At 38.6% G+C, this 17,908-nt stretch overlaps 1 protein-coding gene across 5 annotated transcripts in view; it reads left to right on the top strand.

Moving 5' to 3' along the window:
• The window catches only part of LOC126038001 (ubiquitin-conjugating enzyme E2 E2), a 221,828-nt gene extending 204,858 nt beyond the window's left edge, over positions 1-16,970 (top strand). For all 5 annotated transcript variants that reach the window (XM_049799011.1, XM_049799013.1, XM_049799012.1 and 2 more), the window contains exon 6: positions 16,211-16,970. In XM_049799011.1, the coding sequence (XP_049654968.1) occupies positions 16,211-16,308 (98 nt within the window). In that variant the 3' untranslated portion in view covers positions 16,309-16,970. The remainder of the gene's footprint in view (positions 1-16,210) is intronic.
• The last annotated feature ends 938 nt before the right edge of the window (positions 16,971-17,908 follow it).

Genomic DNA, 17,908 nt, shown 5'->3' with positions numbered 1-17,908 from the left:
GCAAAATTATGTTTAATTTGTCCAATTTTATGAGGCTGGCTAACCCCTGCTGTTTTGATTCTTCCCTGGCACCCACAGGCCACCAGGTGCAATGTCACAGCACAGTACTATCAGACATACAACAAAATAATCTCGTTTTGCCATATATCCTTTTTATAAGCAGCAGAGGGTCGTGTAAACAATGAAATTGCTCTGTTGTCTGAGATTATTTATATTCTTTAGCTTGGAGCTGGTTTTTTCCTTTTCTTCAGAGTTTATGTACTGTGCTCTGTCAGGAAACGGGCAGGTTTCTCGGCTGTTTCAGCACAATGGAAAATGCTCTCTTTGTATCTGGAGCAGGAAAATACTTTACACCGTGTCACTGAAGCATGGCAGCAAGTAAGAGATGGTAAAAAAGTTACAGTGGCAAGGAATCAATTCATGTAGTAATGTTTTTTTGATTTGTTCTAAGTTGCAACATAACCTTTCTGTCCCTTTTTTAAATCTCTGCCTTGGGTTGTCTCCAAATGAAATGAGCTCACTCCGCAGGCTTTTGCTTAGCAAATACAAAATATAGTGTGTGCTTGCTCTGCTGTCTTGGTGCTGCTGGACTGGGAGCAGAGTGGATGGATGTTTTACATGAAGGCCATCTTAAGAAGTTGTCCTAAAGAAGCATGAAAGGAAAATGCATCATAAAACTGATCAGTTTTGTTTTGTTCTCAGTGAGTGCAGAACAACAGCATCAAAGGTGGGATTGCTTTGGGAAAAACCCATCACCATCAACTTCATTCACATGAGCAAAATGACCCCATCAGTTGCAACAAAGTTCTTTTTCCCAGAAAGTACCTATTTATCTTTACTCTTATGTTCCCCTGCCAATTTTGTAGAACCTTCTATATATTTATTGAAGTAATAGGTACATATTCAGACTGATGGTATCATATATTCTAGAGCTGATATTTACAAATTATTGATATAGTCTGTCAGTGGTTTCTCTTTCCATTCCTTTTGAAAGGTAGTGTACTATACTATCCATACTACAGTTTCTCTAGTTTCTCATATTCTGAGCTGGGCACACAGTACCAATATATTAAAGGCATTTAGGCACTTAAAGATGCCGGCAGCCAGCCAGCAGGGTTTTCAGTACTTCCCATGGGATTTAGGCATCCAAAGTCCTGCTAGGAGTCTCTCTGCACTGCCAGGAAGAGACTTTCTATACGTCTGGTCTTCAAATATTTGCAGACACATACACCTATATGTCTTAATCTCTGTGGATGTGATCTATAAACATGAAATTATACATATGTAGATGCAAGCAGTGCAGCAGCACATTATGAAAATGATGCATAGATAAGCATCGAAAGAGAATTAATTTGCTTTGCCATAAAGAGCTGATGAAAATGTTACAAGATTTTGTTCTTATCAACTGAGTAAGTCCCCTCAACATGAACCCATGACTGTGTGGATTATTTTAACAGCAGGAAAAACATTTGTGAACTGTCATCCCTTTAGTAGTTCTCAGGAAAATATGTCTTGGAATATCTCCTAATTATGTGTGCAGGGGGAGGAGGCTTGGATCAGGATTACTATTTATGTTGGCCTAAATCTTTGCGCTTTTCAGTTGCACACTGACAACACCTTATGGGTAGAAGAGCGTTGTGCGTGAGCATAGAGGCATTTCATGTGTTTAGATTTAGGCTATTCAGAGCTCACAAGACATCATTAAAAAGATAACACAACTATAGAGGTAAGGTTGTTTAGAAATATTTAGTTTTAAAACCCCCATTATGGTTTCAGAACTATACAGTCTGAGTAATTTTTTCTCTGAAAAGTGTCTGCAGTTATTTACATAAGAATACTAGTGGGTTTATGTAATTTAGAAAGTGAATGGTACAGATTAGTTTTTAAAAATAAAATGTGCAATCTGGATTTTGTGGTATCCAAGGCATAAAGCAGCCACTAGCTATAGCTCCAGATACCAGTCACACACACACTTACCCTATTCTTTTTTTATCTGATGTATCTGTAACTCTACAAAGAATAATCACTAGGAGTATAGTCATTCTCTAGCAGAAAACCAGTAGAACTCGGTTCAGTCAGGTACGTTGTCTGTAACTACTCATTGCTCAGTGGTTCAGTGAAAAGTGTAAAATTCCCTCAAAGCACTTTAGTCATACAGTAATATACTGGAGAGGAAATTCCCTCCTAACCACAGCTAACAATCAGATTATGTGTTGAAGCATGAGCAGTAATAGCCCTTGCAATGGTAACTTAGGTGGTGCCATGAGTAGTGTGTTTTCTAATTCTCTTTTAATTTTCCTAAATCGCCTTCTAATATTCCTACACTATATTCTTGGATGTGTTTAACTATTTGGAGTATGAAGCGTCTACTTCCTTTTAATTTTTGCTAAATATGTTCGGGTTTTGTTTGTGTACTTTTCTTACTATGGAAAAGATAAGCAAGACCACTTTTTAAAATAATCTTCCTTACAAAATTACCTGTCACATCTTATTTTGTCTTTTTTTTTCTAGAAGAAATAAGCTTAGATTTCAACCATTCCCTAAATGGGAAAGGTTTGATCGTGCCGCTAATGATTTCTTGTCCTTTTCAATAAGTTATCTACTTCTATTTTGTTTTTATTTAAGACAAGGTGAGAAGAATTGAACTTTAGACATAATAATACCCAACCATCAGTTTATTAAATGTCATCTGATTAAATCAGAGATTGACTAAGATCCAAATCAGTAAAGAGGCTTTGTACATCTGTGTCAAGAAATAAATATAAAGGGATGTAATTGGCACTCATGAGAGAAAAGAGTCTTGTCACTACCCTCAACTGTTCCTAATTTGTATTATTCCTCAAAAGGGGCTTCCAGAACATACAAAATTCAGTCTTATCACAAAATGGAAGTAAAGCTGGAAGAAAACACACCTGCCATTTTGATATTTTTGTTTTTTACGTGAAGCTTATAAAAAGCTATATGATAAATATACATACAGGGGGTTTAAAAGTTTGTGCATTTCTGCTCAAGAAACACAGGGTTTCTATGAGCTATACCTCACCCGTCATTAAATCAAAAGTACTTGAGAAAATGCATGAGTGATGGATTCTACAAATGCAAAAGGTTACAATTCATTTTCCTTCCAATAAACTTGTGTAATTTAAAATAGTACCAGCTATGAGGTTTCCTATGCCCATTACCTCAGAGAGAAGACAGGTAATTTAGTGCGTACACATAATAAATCTTTGTGTGAACCAAGACTAAAATAAGCCATCAATGTTAAATGTTTAACAATGTGAAGTATTTAAATAAAGCTGTTAGTTATTTCTCATGTATAAAATAGGAATCCTAGCTTAATTCGAATTAATTCCAAGATACAAAATAAACTGCCTTTTACTTTCAAAATATACTCCAATCATTTACAGTCATTACATGTATTTTCTTTGGTTTATGCAGGTTTTCTCTAGCCAATACAGACATGTCCTTAATTACATTAGAATCTTTTGAAAGAAGTAGATGCAACACTTCTGGATTCTACTGGATATATTTTCTCACTAATAGAACTGTATGTATTCAAGGGAAAAATAATTAAAACTAGAAAATCAATAAATGTAGACATCACATTTTACCTGTATTCCTACACTTAGTTCTCTAATCTCATGATAATTTAATCTAATATTCATTATTCCCGTTTAGTACAAATAGCTCAAATCTAAGATGGAATAAAATGGCATCAGTCCTGCTCAATTTTTGTACCCCAGATTTTTCATTTAGACTTTGTTCCATTTTACTAAGTGGGGTTTGGGGAGTTGGGTTTTTTTCCTGTGTACCTTTTATAACATGAAGACAAGGACAGATTTTTCAAATTTCTTGCCATATGTTTCTAACTGCCTATGAACCACCTTCAGGACACTGATTAGCACAACTATTTTTAAGGCTGCTTCTTCCTGTTCTTAAAATACAACTATTCTTGTTTCACTGTAGAAATCGCACTGCTCCATCTTTAAGCTCCTGAAAAGAAGCCTGCTACATTTGGTTCTCTAGCAGATTCATAAGAATGTAGAGTCAGTCCTGAAAAGCAAAATTCATAATCCTGGATATAAGTATGTTAGCTATTAAATCATTTAGTGTCTCACTTTCTTGAGTAAGATTTCAGAAATTAGTATTCCTGAGTTGTTAAGATTCTACCTTCAGAGATGATCTACACTACTGCAAGACGTGTCTCTTTTATTTTGCATAGCTAATTTTCTACATTATTCAGCAGGGGAGGAGGAAATGGTTGTTTGTTTTTTACAGTTTTGCAGATCCGTTAAAGGCAACAAATAAAACAAATTATATGCAGTGTGTGTTTCAGAATCCCTATTTTCACAGCAAATTAAGTTCAGGTGCATTAACTGGAGTAGCAGACAGTTACTTAAATAGCAAAATGTGTGGTGTAATTGTCCCAAATTTGAGGATGGGCTGTACTGTAAGATTTCACATTCATATAGGATACAGAAATAGAGCTCTGATTAGTAAATTGTTTGTAGAATTTTCCATCTGTACAAGGCTTAGAAAAAGGCCCATTAGATTTTGGAAAATTCTCAAGGGCTGGATCCTCATTGCTTGGGTCTTTATAATACCAATTAGATAAAGCAGCATGAAAGTAGAAGTTACTGTAAGACACAATATTATACTAGCAGAAGGAATGCCTTCATGACCTTCCATGTCTTTTCCATCTCTACCTTGTATAGTTTTTTTCTACGGCTCAGTCTTAGGACTTTTTATGCCAACACCTGAAATCATTTTGCAAAGTGATTATCATTTAGTCAGGCATGACAATGGAGTCAATGTGACCCCTCACGCAGGAAAGATAGGATTTCCAAATAAAGTTATTTTACCTGTTAATAAATATGAAATTATCGCTGTAAGTATCATAAATGCAATCTTTATTCAACATTACCGTGTAACTTCATTGCAACTAATCCAGGAGCTAAAGCTGCCTACATGATGAATGCTAATTATTTACTTTAACCAGTTTTTCCTTCTAGTCCTATTAGAACCTGTTCGTAATTAAGCCTAATTATATTCATGTTCTGAAGTTAATTTAGAAGTGGATAGTCCATGTGGTTACTAAAATGAGGTTATTTTCTTTCTCACCCACTGATTCCTCAGTCATTGCCAGAGCTCACACCACCCTGCTCCCTTCATATGATATCCCATGTCACCTCAGTGATCAGCCTCCAGAAATATTGCCGTAACTGGCCTGTACCAATCTTCAGGGCGGGATGGCACTCTGGTTTTCATACTTTCTTGAGCCACAGTGTGTTGGTACCAGCATCTTCACTGGATGCCTCTTTTGGTAGGGCAGTATTGCTGCAAATTCTGCAGCACTCAAGGGATCAGAGTTCACCATGCTGGACTTTCAGAAACCTGTCAAGGTACACGTTAGAACTGAGACTGACTTCAGAGGTCCCTGCCCCATACTCTGCTGAGATGGCACCTATTTCCTACATTTATAGCACAGTAACATTTTGGGACGCCTCCTCCAGGATAGTATGGACCACAGATGCCGATGGCAATGTGAGGCACAGTCCCAACATGTGATCACACAACCTGGCTCAAACGATCCATGCCTGCAGCCCAGAAAAGCCCTAAGAAGCCAGCCCGATCAAGGAGAGCATCTGGGCCCTACCAACAAAAATCCTGAACAAATTCGTTTCCAGGCATTTTCCTTCCACTGCCTCTTGATGCAGGTATAAACATATAGACACGTCGGAGCCAGATACAGCCTGACTTCCTTCCACATGTTCCCTGGGAGAAAGGGAAGTACAGAGAGGCAATGGAGAGGCCTGACTATTTTTTTGTGTTATTATTGGGTAACAGCAAGAGGTGCGTTAATGCAAGGCACACCTAAGTTCCTATTCCTGTTTGAGGCCCTGGCCTATGAGAAAGAGTCCTGTTGGCCTTTAGTAGGGATGAAATTCATCACCAGCCCCCCCTTTGGTAAATAAAAGCCTCTTGTATTCTTTTGACATTTTGTATGGGTTTCCTAATAACAGTTTTGGATTTAAATGTGTCAAATTAATAATGAGATTTAATAGGACGAGAAGGAGAAAGTCAGATTAAACCAAAATAAGCAGCATTCATTACGTATGTAGGCTTTTTCTAGTTACTCCAAGGATTAATTGCAATAAAGGAACAAAGGGATAGATTCAAGAGCAGGATTCAGATGACTCCTGCATCTGACCTAAAATGATCCTGATGTGTTTAAGTTGAAGATTTTGGTATGGCTCACATTGAAACCCTCTACTAAAAGTGAAGATGCCTTTAGGACTCCTTTTGCTCTGTGTCTAAATGCCACCAAAGACCAGACCATGCAGTAACACTTGCTCCCCCCCCAGGAATCCACATGCTAAGTGGATCGTATTGGACCTCCTGGTTTCTTGCAGAGTAATCTACCTTCGGTACATGTGATTATAGGATGTCTAACACTGCACTGCATGGTCACAGGGAATGCCTTTACACCCAGTTCCTTTGGGATTAAACTGTTTGTTCAGGATGTGTAAGACCCATAGGTCACTCCTTTGCCTGGAGATGGTGATTAGTGGGAAGTGAGAAGAAAGAAATCCAGAAGAAAACTGGTTATTTTTTCTTTCAGTGAAAGAAATGCTAAGTACACTGGAATTCCTATAGAATAGCTATTCTTTGCTTAGTAAATCTTCAGACAAAAAAAAAGCATCCGGTGTTTTTCTGAAAATACATTTATGACCCTGTGGATACATGCCAGTTACATTATGGATCTCAGCATTTTGGTTGCTTGACAGCATTTTGAGATCTGAGTGCTGTGATTTCCTTATTATCCACTCACAGTCATCGCCCACAAGGTAAATGCATATTGCTGTAACTTTTTCTGCAAATGTTATCAAGCCACGTGCCATGTAATATCTTTCATATCAAGTCCTTATTTACTAACACCTTTTTATTAATTTTTTTCTAGTAACAATGACTGTTTCTCAGCTGAGTTCATTATTATGAACAGATACATTGCTAATGTATCTGTGCTTTTAATTTTGAGACGCATCCAAGCATCAAAGTGAAGTGTGTTATTTCAGAACTTTAATTGTTCCAGCATGCTGGCACTTCTAATAGGTGCACGTTCTTCCTTAATTAAAGACAACTCTTCAAGATCAGTACACTGTGCCTCGTTGATCCATGATTGCTTCAGCTAACTCCCAGTCAGCCAGTGAAGTTTACAGAAATCCTGCTAAAAACTGAAGACTGAAAAAAACCTTACTCTTTAAACAAGAATGATTTCCCTTGGCAAGATACAGAGATGAATCACTGCCAACGCTTTCCTTTAAGAGCCCTGTTAATAAAATTGGGCCAGATAATACTCCTTATTTCTGAAACATCTTTTTCTTAGGCAGCCTCATATTTCACACAGATCTGTGGTAGGTAGCCTGACAGCAATCAAATGCAAGTCCAGAGAGAGGAATGAATTTCTCCTTCTATGTATCCAGAATGGGTATTTTAGTAAATGGATGTGTTCTAAACTGGATTTGCAGAGCTCTTTTATTTTTGAAGATAGGTAACATTTTTCTCCAAACAATAGTTTGGACATTGGAATCAAGTCAAACATGCCTTAATATTTGTGTAACTTCAATCATTGTACAAACTAATAGAAGTCAAAGGTGTTTCTGACAGTTCTGCAGAGCTCAAAATTTAGAGTCAAGTCATGGATATCAGCGTCTTTACGATAAACATCTACACAGCTGCATTTACCACAGTATCCAGATACCTCGCAATTTTTAGCATATTTGTTCTCAGAATATCCTGGGTGATAGAGAAGCATTAGTCCAGTTTTAGAGATGGGAAACTAAGGCATTACTGTAAGACCACTTCACTTTCTTGGAGTCATCATGACTACTTGCAAACCATGAAGACCAAGAAGTCTTCATGCTCTAGAGTTTCATCTCTTGCAAACAGTATGAAATGACCGCTTCGCTGCTTACTTGTCCATATGTGCACCCTGGCTACACCTTGGCTATACAACAGAACGAAACCTCAGGGTCTTCCATGCTTTATCTCACCCTCCCTTTCTCCTCCTGCACCTGCTCTGATTTCTCCCAGGAAGAAGACTTTAGGTGTCTAGCTAGAGAGGTAGCCAAGGACTGCATGACTGAGTGAACAGGACTGTGGGATGTACCGGTGAACACAGCTTCATAGGAAGCCTGGTGCAAAACTTCAAGTCCTTTAGCGCTGTGTTAGCACAGTGATCACTAGGTTAAGTCAGCTTTCCTATGTTGGGACAAAAAAGCTTTTGGCAAACTTAGGCTTTCAAGTTACACAGTCTCTAAGCTGCAGTGTATAGCACAGTTTTCACTTAGTTCTCTAAATGCAGAGGTGGTTAGTGTAAACATTCAGATCGGTTTCCAAAGGTTGTGTCTCAAGTTCCCATGCATCTCCCTGTATTTACTTATTTCCCATATTATACCTGGAAAGACAATCCTGGCTTTTATCTGAAACTGGGAAGTGTCATAACAAAGTCAGCCTTTGTTTCTCTGAACTCAAACACACTGGATCCCCTTGTATGTAAGAATGCTATGTCAAGGGATATCTTACTGCATCTCTTCTTATTTCCCTTTGGTGGGAACAACCCTTGAAGGTCATATGGTTGTCCAATTTGTCAAAGCCATGTCAACCATAGTAGCCAGCCTAATGAGGTACATGAGCTCTAAGGCAATTTCAGCAGGAATATTTTGAGGTTTTAGCACACTGACGTAGCCTATATATTAGAATTTTTCTATTGAGTGTTGAGATGTCACCAACCAAACCTGCAAAACTAGTTCCTGAAATGAGAAGCAGACTTCATGATACTCCATATCATATGAATTCTGCTGTAAACTATAATTGCTAAAATTGATATTAGCTTCACTGACTTTTTTCCTAGTAGACATTAGACCTTTCTAGAATTTGTTCCTTTCTCCTCTAAGGATTACCTTTTTATTTTACTGAAACAATTAATTTTATTAATTCTCTTTTTTTTATACAGTGTTTATTGATCACTTTATCATTCATCCATACAGTTTTCAAAGAGCCTTGTAGATGGTTAAATACATTCTATATGGATAGTTGGAACTGTGATTTTTATGAAAGTCAGAAATAAATTGTATTTCAGTTTGTAGGGTGTGTAAAACAATTCAGAGCCCTGCTACGGCCCTTTGTTCTGACTTGAATCAGTCTGTTGTTCCAGTTCCTATGCATGTGTTGATCAGACTTCCAACCGCGAGGCTAGTTTTATTGCCGCACAAACAGGGATTAGTGCTGCACTGCACTCATTTTCACTTGTGCCCTGATTTTGAGCACTCTTTTCAAAGCTGCAAGGTTAGTGGAGTAAGTCAGTGTGCTTCACCTGTCTCTCCCTCCAAAGAATTGCTTAGTCCGTGCATTATTATTAGCAATAGCAAAAGAGAGCAATGCTGCTGCTGTAAGATCACTGAAGGATACCATGATGCATTTCACATACCTCATTTTCCACATCAAGATTCACAGTATCCTTGACGTCGTCTTCTAGGAGTTCATTAAGTTTAAAACAGGTGACACGTGGCTAACTATGGAAACTTCCTGAGGCAAAGTGACACTATAAATAAAATTACTTACAAACAATTAATCTTCTCTTAATCCCTTCCTCTCAGAGTATTAAATTGTTCTATGACATATTTGGTATAGCATGTCTCACACTGCTTTTGTCTGCAGTTTTCACTGACTGGTCTTCTCATAACACTAGCCCAGATGCCACTGAAAACAACATAAGAAAATATAATTAGATATTAAATTATTTTTTTAAAATTAAGTGTAAGGATATTTTTGCTGTGCATCAAGCTGTCAGCATTTGCTGTTAAGAAAACTGATGTTTCAGTGATTTATTATTTTCTGCTTTTTCCCTAATCTTAATTTTTTTTTCTAGTTTGCCTTTTGGGACCTATTTCTTAAAGGTTGGTACAATATTAAAAACCACAAAAATTGGATTCAGAAAACTTGGCTTTCACTACAAGCCAATATGGGAATATATTCTGTCCTACAGTGCTATTATTTGCACTGAAATCACCAAACAAAATGTAGCTACTGAAAATATGAACTTTCCTTTTGGGGAGGTTTAATTTCGGGGTAACCAATCCTGCCTCTACTGCTGTATAAAGATGACTCCAAGGCAGCTATCCTAGAGACAACATACAGAGCACCTGGACTTTTCCTAAAAAAAGGCTCAAAAACCCAAGCACTCCCTATTTTTTAATTGACAAAGAAATAGAGCAGAATATTTGGAAAGAGAGGCAGCCCTAACAAAAAACAATTAGTATTCCATAACCCAAAAACTCTTCTAAATGTGTAACTGAAGTCCAAATAACTAAAAAATTACTTGGTTGTTTTCTTCTACATTTCACACAGCCTGTCCAAAGAAAAGGAAGCAGATTTAATTATTGGAGACTGATGTTTCAGTACAGGTAGTTCCATAGAGCCTCTCAATGGGATGCCTTTCACAGCTATGAGAAAGGAGTCATTTATAGCTCAGGAGATGAAATAAGACCTTTCAAGTTGCATCTAACCTTTGGAAATTCTTCCAGTTTAATTCTGCTTCTTCAGCTGGAGGCCAGCTCTTCCGAATTCCCCCTAATACAGAGCTGAATCTAAACCTGGACCCAAAAATAACCCAAACATTGTAAATATTTGGCTAAAGAAACTGTGAGATTTTTGTAGGGCTGTGGGTTTTTAGTTTTTAAGGTGCTCCAGAAATCTTTCTGAGAACCCACTTGTGATGGTGTAGTAACTGGCTCCATCAGCTGTTCTCTATTAAAACTGTAAAATACTCACATAGAAGTATAATTCTAGTTTATAAATGTTCATAAAAAATATACATATAATGCATACAAACACCCGTAATGTACATTTTAAGTCTAAATGTGTGTCTCTTTAACCATGTTGGCACTATCAATTGGAATTTCATTGCATATGATGTGGCTGATGGAGAAGGCACATTGGAATCAAGCTGTTAAACATACCATCTCCATTTTTTATTTCACTGGAGTATGTTTCCTGTATTTTTAAAAGAGCATTGAAAAGCCCAGGAGATGAATTCTGCTCTGAAATTGCTATTTGCTGACATAGAAATAGCTGTAAAAATACAAGCGGAGAAAAATACAGTATAGCAATATATTTTCATTTATTTGGGGTAAAGTAGTTTTAAAGAAGAATTATAGTCTGTCTTCTGAATGATAAAGCAGTATAACTAGCATTAAACACAGCTGAAATTTTGTAATGACCAAACCTCAGCTCATCCAAATCCCCAATAGCATTAACTCCCTAGAATTGGGCTGTAAATTTGATTAGCCTTACAACAGACATGAGACACAAATGTTCTTCCTTATACAGTCGTATTAAGTGGCTGCAAAAGAAGATGACAAGGCATTGTAGAGCAGCACATACGACCTTTTTAAGCTAGGGACAAGCTCCCGCTCGCCCAGCTTTCAAAACCACATTTAAATACAGGGTACTTTCATGAATTCTGATATAACATAAGGATTACATATGGTGAGGTGAGGGGGGATTTAGCAGCTGCAGTCCTCCTATAAATCATCCAGAAGCTTTTCTTCATACTTTAGTTCTCTTGATTGACATTTTCCATAAAAGCTACTTCACTGAATCTTAGCTTCTGTCCATGCTTGCTTAATTTGGTGCTTTTTTTATATATCTTCATTACTCTTGCGCTGTCCTTTAACATGAAATTTGATGCTGTAACTCCTGGTGTGTTCCAATTTTACATGGAACTAATCAGAGTATTGGATAAAAATGGTTATAGAGGCATCCTGGAGCGGACTTCTAGAAGTGAGAGTCTGGGACTAGAACGAACAGTAAATCATGAGACTTTAAAGATTTCCAGGTCCACAGAGTTGCCGCAGCTTCTCTGGTGAGCTGACAGCACGCGCCATGGCACGACGCCCCACGCGTGGCTATCGCAGCCAGCACCACCCGCAACGCTGCCTCCGGGTTTCAGTGCTGCCGAGTGCCCCGCACGGTCACTCTGCCTCATCCCAGCTTCTCCAGCCACCAGTGCCCTGAGGGATGGGGTACCCGTGCGTCTCAAGCTACGCAGCGTGGATCTGGTGATGTGAGAGGTCCCAAAGTACACACCTCCTGGCAGGCTAGGAGTTACAGAGTTCTGTTGTTACTGTTATTAATTTATTGTGGTTTTATTTTCATTTCTTTCACTAGGTTGCCCTGATTACACATTTCTGCTGTAGCTTTACATTCTGATCCCCTGGTTTTCGTTGTCGTTTGGACACAGTCCCATTTGGAGTGAATTTCTGAAACGAACCCTGATTCACTGATGAATCACGCTACTTCTGAGACAAAAATAAAAGAAAAAGCTAGAGCAGTTTGCTAGTTATGGAAACAAATTTCTAACGTTGAGAATAAAACCACAGATACATACAAATGTAAAATAAGAAACAGTTTTACGGTAATGAGAAACGGAAACATGGGAAGAGTACCGTTATGGATTTTGAGATCCAGTATTCCTTTTTATCTCTTAATTAGATAGTTTACACAGCAGTTGTTTTATAAATACGTATTTGGCCCTACTGGACATTTGGCCATAATGGAGGTTTCACAATACTCCTTAAATAGTGCGGCCTGGCTGAGAACCAGGTGGTGCTCAGCCATGTGCTACTTAGTTTAGTGGGTAAATGGGAACTATTGTTTGTTCCTCATATTTGATATTTTGTAGGGCTTGGACACTACGACCAGGGCTCGTGCATGTTGGGAATTAAATCTTTTAATTGTTTTAATGAAGGTGCTTCAGTTTATCTTGAAATCTCCATTTTATGGCCCATCCCCGTGAACTGCATGGCAATGGTGATTCATGACTCATTAAGTGTTGAGAGATCTGTCTCCTTGGGCCTGCCAGCCGGCTCCCTCCTCCACCGGGGACAATACGGCATGGGCTCGAAGCTGCCCATGCAGGTGGAGAAAGGGACCATTTGCACTTCTGGAGCTGACATGCCATCCTTATGTCCTCCGGCACAAATGCAGTGTGCTGCATCGAATTGGCCAGTGTGCCACTGGTTGGGTGGCCCTGATCCGAAGTTAAAATTTCCCTCCTCACCAGCTGCCCCAACTTCCCAAACAAAGCAGTTGTGCCTTCTGATGGTTTTACGGCTTCACAGGAACTGCTAAAATAAGCCAGCTCTTCAAACACCTGTTGAAGAGTCCTTGTTAAAGTCCTCATAAATAATGACATGTAATGGTAACACACCTCCAGACCCTCTGACAGGGATGTGAAATAGCTGGGCCTCTCTGGCAGTAACTGTTTTTTGGTTTCTTCAGTTTGGACTCTCAAACGAGCAAGTGGTTTTGCCAAACTATGGGTTTGTTCTTTTATTCAATATTGTTATAACCAATAAAACGTATAGCCAAATTGCAAAGAGCAATGTTACTCCTGTTATTACCGAGAGCACCTTTTAGTAGCGGCAGCTCGGCAGCTGGCTGCGGGTGCAGCTGGTCCTACTCATGCTACAGCAGGCAAGGACCTCTCTTTGCTTCGGCAGTCCTACTTCGCGTAGGCAGACACCGATGGAGGGAGGCAGTGGCTTGAGGGAAGCACCCCGAGATGATAGTTGATTCACAGGTCACTCTCTCGGTGGGAATTTACACACCTATGACAAAAGCTATGTAGACCTCAGACATCTTGCTGGCCGTCACCTCCACTCTTTCCCCGACTGCCAAACAAAATACGGCAAAGACAAAGGCTTGAACGTATGGAAAAATAAACAGCCCAGTTCCCTACATTACCGGCCTTCAACAGATTGCCCCACTTCCTAATCAAGAACTCCTCTCACTGATTCCCCCACCCCAAAAGAAAGTAGATACCCTCCCATGCTGGGAGGAGGTGAGAGGAAGAGCTTGTACCTTCCAAATCCTTCCAAAGATGTACGTTGTTGAAATACTTCCTTGCTCCCAAAAGGAGATACAGATGGAAACCCACACTAGGAAACCAAACATTGTAATCTGTCATCCAGGATTGGTGATGATGATGTGATCCTCAGTACCCTTTCAGTATATCAAGGAAATTGATTTACAGCTCTCAATGTGAAAGACACGCTTTCACAGAAACATTCATCCCACACATAAAAGACTTTCAGATTTGAACTGGGTAAACCTTTACTACGGCACATCACTTTTCACTGACTCACATAAGGGTTTATAAAGATCTTAGCGGCAGCACTTTAAATACACACGAAACCTCATTAAGTACTTGCTGCGTTCCAGATGATAATGCCATGGTATTCTTGCAACCCATCACAGCCAGATGCCTCAGAGGCCAAACCCCACCTTCCTCAACAGCATGAAAACCAGCGCATTCATCAAATTTTGCTGCAAGGATTCCTTCCAGCTTCAGCCCTTGGTCTCCATTTCTCCATGCGTCTGTGAAAGTGTTTCTTCGCACAGTGGTGTTGCATCCAAGGAGGGTGTGGGAATTCACAGCAGTGCTGTCAGGCTTATTCATCCCTAAGCTACGTTACACTATGACAAGGTTCCCCTGTGGCTACTCCCTAAATTTTTTGCTGAGAGACATTTTGCCCTTTCCCATTCCCAAAGTTCCCCATTTACCCAGCAGCGCTTCTCAAACCTCATTCCAGCCGTGAACAACTTAAACGCTGCTTCAACACCCATAGACTGTTAGCCTTCTATTTGCACAGAACAAAATCCTTCTGGTAATCCCCTATATAGTTCTTCTCCTTGGCTGAGGAGTTAAAGGTGATATACTTTCTAGTATGAAACTTTTTAAATGGATCTTAGATCAGATATGCTTCTTTGACACTCATGCATGTAAAAATAGCAAAGTCCAGGCCTTGGTGACCTCCTCTGGATATATTAAGATATTAAAGGTAAGCATATGCAGTAAGTGTTTGCAGGACTGAGACTACGGGGACTTAGTACACCACAGTCATAGTGATAACTTGCCTTACTAATTTAGAAGGTGCAAAATTAAGATTCGAATCACAGGCTCTTCCTGAAAGTAGAGGGTATACTTTCAAAGCAAAAGATTTTTTCGTTAGACGTTATTCACTAATATTCAGTAATGTTGGCAGTAAGCCAACCAGTTGATTTTTGGCTAAACCAATGTATTTCTCCTACCATAAACTTATCAACAAACAAACAAACAAGCCCAGATTTACTCTGCTTTGCGGAAGGCCTGACATCTAGTCCCAGGAATTTCAGTGGTTAATAATGCAAATGCCACACTGAGATTACGACTGTACTGGGGAAGCCGAGATTCATATTGTTCAATGGCACCATCTTCAGTCAACTACAAAGCTGATTATTAATTGGCTTTCAGAAGAATTCATGTTCATATGTCCTAAGTCAGGAAAAAACATGGTATCAGTGCTGCTGAACTTGCATGGTACAACCTCAGGAAATTCACTGTTGCAGCAGAAATATCAAGAGTATGGGTTTCCCCGAAAAAGGGAAAATCTCTTTGAGAAGAGAAAAATGTTGTCTGAAAGAGAAAAATGTTGATTATGTAGTCAATTCTGGGAAAGCTTTGTCTTGGTTTGTTTTTCTTAGAGGGCTGATTGGTTTTGATTAATTATTTGTGAAGTAATTTGTACATTCAGACCAAATCATGCAGCATTCTGGCCATATGAATGCTCAAAAACATCTCATAAATTAAATACCAATTCCCAAAGTTTGGAATTAACTTTTGTTGCTTTGAAAATAGTACTTACTGTCCTAATTCCTTATCTTTCTTTATGCGTTAAAACTAAAAGTATTTAAAAAAAAAAAAAAATTAACCTGATAATAGTTAGAGCCCATCCCCTTCTTAGGTGATAGTATAGATATTTGTGGGAGTCTAATACCATAAATAAATGGCATAGTATGGTTATTCTTATCACCTGAATGTGACTTTTAACTCAAAATAAAATTATTGGGACATCTGTTTGTGATGCAGAATTTTAGAAAATGGTTTTAGTTTTATGTTTACCAGAAATGTATAGCTAATTGCCGGCCAACTTCTCCCCATCCTCTTCTTCCTTTCTGCCTGTATGCTTTCAAAATGGGACTAGTATATGTAGGCATCTTGTTCTTACAGTTAAACCTAAGAGAACCGAATGACTGTGGATCTAAGAATAGCTTTTTCATCCTTCCAAGGCTGACGAATATTTCACGGTTTGTGTTTCCTTTCCAGCTGACCCCCTGGTTGGAAGTATTGCCACTCAGTATATGACTAACAGAGCAGAGCACGACAGAATGGCCAGACAGTGGACCAAGCGATACGCCACATAGGCACCTACTCTAGGATTTGCTGGACCTGTGCAAGCACATTCACTAAGTGCATCAATAGCCCTTCCCTTCATTCTTATTTTTTATTAAATTTTGAACCATTTTGTGACAAAAGGTTGTCCTTTCCTTTTGGTTTTATTTTTATTTTTATTTGTTTTGGGGTTTTTTGTTCTGTTAACTTGAAAGTTGTTTCCCTCAGATGTAGGCAGGGAATTTTGGTTATCAGTGCAAAGAATGTTGGATCTGTAATAGTATAGAGCTTTGTCACAAAGCTTTGTATTAATGTGTGGGGTTTTTTTTTCTTTCATGTGGTTTTGGGGAAAACAAATGAATTCAGAATTATATCTCGTTTCTACTTAAATGTAGTGTTTAGGGTTATTTTTTTGTACTGAAGTCTTTAATGGTGGGTGCATGCTACTGGGAACAAGTTTTGTATAAAAGCTTAAAATCAAGAATCACTGTGCATTACTAAGACTGTGTTTATCACTAGCCTTCTGTTTCCCACACAAAAGGCTATTGCGTTGAACAAATTAATATGTATTTTGATTTACTTAAAAGAAAAAAAGTGCTTGTAAATTTCTTAGGGACCTGCCACTTTTGACTGTGGATCAGTTGATGTACACTTGTATTATTAAAGCACTCAATAAAACACTGTGGCTGATAAATGCACTTCTTGCAAGACAGTGCTTTTTGCAGTATAGGCTGCATAGTCCTCACATAATATAACTCCAGGTTAAGCAACTATTTTTAGACCTAAACTATTCATTTCTTCTCAGCAATGCGTTTCTTAACTTAGACTTCTTCATTGTGTGTATCTTTCATATACAAACATCTTCCAAATTTTAAGGTCTTTATTTCACATGCCGGTGCTCAGGTCAGCTATTCAGAAGCCTCTTGCTACATCTTTTATACTATGGCTTCACTATATCCATCTTGTTACATGTAAAATAGTTGGCTATAAAAATAGCCTTGCAGTGAAAGCAGAATATTGATGATGATTTTATACAGCCGGCCTCATTTTGCCTTTCTCCAAGCTCTTTAATTGTAAAAGCAACTGTTTGTTATTTTAAAAAATAAATGAAGGTTTTTGATGGGAAAATTGAGCCCATTGCACCAATCATTCCCAGCACGTTCAATGGCAAGAGTATTACTATTCAGATTTGACCTTCAGGCTAATTTTAGATACACAGCCATAGGAGGAGAACTTCTACTTGGCTAAGGAAATGTGTGGGTGTTGTGATTTAGAAAATATATAGTGTGATGCTGATATCTGAATGTTCTTTGTGTTGCAAGGCATATTGGAAAATCCCTGTCTCATATAATTAAACATTACAGATGCTATACACAGTGCTTGCCTGCCCTCTCCCCTCTCTCCTTGCCTCTTACGTTTAAAGAAGATCTTATCTTAAAGAAGATACATTGCAATAGGGACAGTATAAACATACAGGGACACCCAATCCCATTACACTCCAACCCAATCCAACCATCCTGAAAACTAAAGCAGTCAAGGTGACACCACAGGGCCTCTACACCAACCACTGCGCTGCTCAGCGTTTCCAGGCTGTTTTGTTTTTCTCTCAGCCATTTGCTAATAACTGAACAC

This window comes from Accipiter gentilis, chromosome 4 (assembly GCF_929443795.1).
Source record: "Accipiter gentilis chromosome 4, bAccGen1.1, whole genome shotgun sequence".
NCBI classification, from domain to species: domain Eukaryota; kingdom Metazoa; phylum Chordata; class Aves; order Accipitriformes; family Accipitridae; genus Astur; species Astur gentilis.
Note: the sequence above shows the minus strand (reverse complement) of the source record. Positions and strands in the feature narration are given on the sequence as shown.